The sequence below is a fragment of the Bombina bombina genome, chromosome 6 (assembly GCF_027579735.1).
Source record: "Bombina bombina isolate aBomBom1 chromosome 6, aBomBom1.pri, whole genome shotgun sequence".
NCBI lineage: Eukaryota > Metazoa > Chordata > Amphibia > Anura > Bombinatoridae > Bombina > Bombina bombina.
Genome location: NC_069504.1, coordinates 956770923 through 956774709, shown reverse-complemented (window position 1 = coordinate 956774709; position 3787 = coordinate 956770923). Strand labels below are relative to the sequence as shown.

Genomic DNA, 3787 nt, shown 5'->3' with positions numbered 1-3787 from the left:
TATTTATAACCCTTACACTTAACACTAGCAATTCACTTGTGCTAATCCGATAAGCATACATTTTGTTTGCGCTCAAGCGCACCTATTCACTTTCAACTTTAATATGTTTATAAGTTAGTAAGGTTGTGATGTTGCTTATTGTGAACGGCGCTAACAATAGCTCGCCACTTGTAATCTAGCCCAAGATATTTTTTCAACATATTCTATGCTATCATAATATTAAATAATTATTTATATTTATAGAATACTGTTTGAAATGTGAATATAATCAGGAAGAATTATTGTGCCAATCAGAAGGAATATGTGTGTGATTGTGTTATGTGGTCACTGATATGGTAATTCTAGTCCTAGTTATTACTATAGCAGTATTTTAGGTTTAAATTCAGTCAGAATAAATATAATACAAATATTCAAACTGATAACATATATAACATAACAAAAATATTATTAAATAAAATCATTTATTAGTAACTTAATATACTAGAATGTAAACAACTCACCTGCTCATTACTGTTAGGAAGAACAATTTCTTTTATATTCTCGTTTCCAAGCCCTGAATCTTCAGTATCAATAAGATTGTCTATTGTAACATTTTGGTCTGGCTTCACAAATCTAAAGTCGTTTTCACTAGTATCTAAAGCCACACAGACATTATAGGAATATGGTAGAGTCAATGTCCCGTTGTTATATTTGGAAAGCATTCTGGGATCCACTTGAGAATATAAGTCTTTACTAAAAGATCCAAAGGATGTGGAAGGCTTTGATTCCTTACACTTTGATATCATGACTAACATAACTGTTAATAAAAATAAAAAGGAAATCAAAGCCAGAGCTATTACTAAGTATATTTGCAGGTTAGTTTGTGGATCTTTATTATTTATGAGTTGATTACTGAGTTTGGGAATAACTTGTTGAAAATTATCAGTAACAACCAGATTTAAAGTAACTGTTGCTGATTGAGATGGGCTTCCATTGTCCCTAACCATAACCACAATTTTTTCCTTTAAAACATCCTTTTCTTGAAAAACACGTGATGTCCTGATTTCACCTGTGTGCTGGTCAATAGTAAAGTGAGATGGTTCTGACATTTGAATAAAATGATAAGATAGCCAAGCATTGTGACCTGAGTCTTCATCTACAGCTACCACTTTAGAAACCAAGGAACTTTGTGGTGATATAAGAGGGACCATTTCAAATACAGCTGATCCACCACTTTCTGATGAAGGATACAAAATTTTTGGTGCATTATCATTCTGATCCACTATGTGGATAAATAATGTTGCATTGTTACTTAAAAATGGAGATCCATTGTCTCTAGCCACTATTTGGATTTGAAAATCCTTGTGCTGCTCATAATCAAATGATTGCTGAGCATAGAGATCTCCTGTCTCTAGATTGATAGAAAAATAAGAGCTCATAGAAATGTCTTCTGTATTTTTACTAGATATGGAATATACAATTTTAGAATTCTCCCCAGCATCAGGATCTGAAGCATGCATTCTATATATTGAAGCTCCAGGCAAGTTATTTTCTGGTATATAGAGATCATATGATGATTTTTTAAATACCGGTGGATTATCATTAACATCTGATATATCTATCTTAATACTGATCTTATTAGAAAGTGAAGGATTTCCTCTATCAGCAGCTACAATATAGATGATATAACTTGATTCTTTCTCTCTGTCCATAGCTTGTGTAGTAACTATTTTGTAGTACCTCCCTGAAGACAGCATTAATTCAAAAGGTACTGATTCTCTTATATGACAGTCAACATCACCATTTTCACCTGAGTCTTGATCATGAACTTCAATAAGTGCTACCACAGTGCCAGGCAGGGAATCCTCTGGTATTGGCGTAGATAATGATCTAACTGATAGCTCAGGTGCATTGTCATTTACATCAATTATTTCTATTAAAATCTTAGAATGTGCAACTAGGCCTCCTCCATCCTTTGCTTGAACAGACATTTCATATTTTTGTGTGACTTCAAAATCTAAGTCTTTCTTAATTTTAATGTTTCCATTTATTGGATCAATGCTAAATATATGCAGAACTTTTTCTGAAATTTTATTAAAGGAATATGTGATTTGTCCATTGGACCCTTCATCCCTGTCAACCGCTGTTACACAAAGTACTGTAGAGTTGATTGGAGTATTTTCATTGATGCTCACTTTATATACTTCTTGAGTAAATACAGGAATATTATCATTAATATCAAGAACAAGTATCTTGATTAATGCAGTGCCAGTCTGAACTGGATTTCCTCCATCCATAGCTGTTATTGTTAATTCATGAATGTTTTGAATCTCATGATCCAAAGGTTTCTCTAACACAAGTTCAGGAAATTTAGTGCCATCACTGCTTGTTTTTACATTCAGAATAAAATGCTGATTATCACTAAGCTTGTAAGTCTGTACAGAATTTCTACCAATATCTGGGTCTTGAGCATTTTGTAAAATAAATTTTGCTCCTGGTAAAGTAGATTCCATTATCTCTAAAATGATTGTGTCATGTAAAAATTTTGGAGCATTATCATTAATATCCTGAATTTCAATTTTTACACTGAAAACATTTAAGGGATTTGTAATCACAGCATCAAACATTAAGAAGCAAGACTCTGATGTTTCACACAGTGCCTCTCTATCTATCCTGTCTTTAACATATAAATTTCCATTTTCCAAATTAACATAAAAATATTTCTCTGAAACACGTGAAACAATGTGAGGTTTTCTCAATGAGATCTCCTTTATTTCTAATCCAATATCTTTTGCAATATTTGCAATAACAGAGTCTTTTTTCATTTCTTCAAAAATTGAATATTGTAGCTGGCTAGAAGATGATTGATAAAGGCAGGAAAAAAGTAAAGATAGTAATACTTGCCATCTGATTCCATTGTATGTCTGTGCTTGTCTGGTATTAATCACAGCCATTTTCAGAATTTCAGAAGATCCTTAAAGCAGTTTTCTTTCAGATGCTTAATATTTGTAATCCAGTAGGTAAAACGTCAATAGTGAAACCTTTATTTGGAGACCACAATCCAATGTCCTGCATTCTGGTTATGAGAGGATGTAAAACATGGCTTTAGGTTTTTTTTTCTTTTATAGATCTGCAGTGTCTGTGTACTGGAAATGCCTTTTAGATCTTCATTTGCACATTCTTCTCCATGTTGGTGAACAGCGGCGCTCTGAGGCACAAATATGGAACTGCAGGACTAAAATTGTTTTTATCAAATAACTAGTTTTAAGTCCCTGCATGCATAACTGTTTTTATATTGATGTTAAAAAGAATGATAATAAATACTAAATAATAATTGTAATAATAAGTATTTTATTTTATGAGCAGTTTTGGGATTCCATAATTATTATTTAACATGGTTTAGAGCAACAAACTTGAAAATGCATGCTAATAGGTCACACTAGTTATCACAGAGTATTCTACTTATGTGTCATGGACTATTAAGTCATTATATCACTGTTCAATTGTTAGTTTACATTCTTCTCTAAACTTTTTTTTTTAGTAAAATATTTTTTTAGTTTGGTACCATTCCTGAAGACATCCATTCCTATATTTCCCAGAGAACATAACAACTACATTCTGCGAAGCTCAGAGTTGCTGTATTGCTGGAGTGCTTGTGACTAATCAACTGCCGTATTATAAAAAAAATAATGATATACAATCAACCGAATAACAGGTTATGTTAAATAAAGGTAAATAGTGTCTTGCCATTGTAACAAAATAACATGATATGAATTAGTTACTACTTGGTGAAGGCAGATATCCTTCT

At 32.2% G+C, this 3787-nt stretch overlaps 1 protein-coding gene across 1 annotated transcript; it reads right to left on the bottom strand.

Moving 5' to 3' along the window:
- Nucleotides 1-464: 464 nt before the first annotated feature.
- LOC128664811 (protocadherin gamma-B2-like) lies at nucleotides 465-2933 on the bottom strand. The gene has a single exon (XM_053719615.1). It carries the CDS (start codon nucleotides 2931-2933, stop codon nucleotides 465-467), a length of 2469 nt encoding a protein of 822 aa, XP_053575590.1.
- Nucleotides 2934-3787: the final 854 nt, after the last annotated feature.

What these genes read in the sequence shown, in the direction of transcription:
- LOC128664811 (XM_053719615.1), bottom strand. Translation starts at nt 2,933, where the DNA reads ATGGCTGTGATTAATACCAGACAAGCACAGACATACAATGGAATCAGA.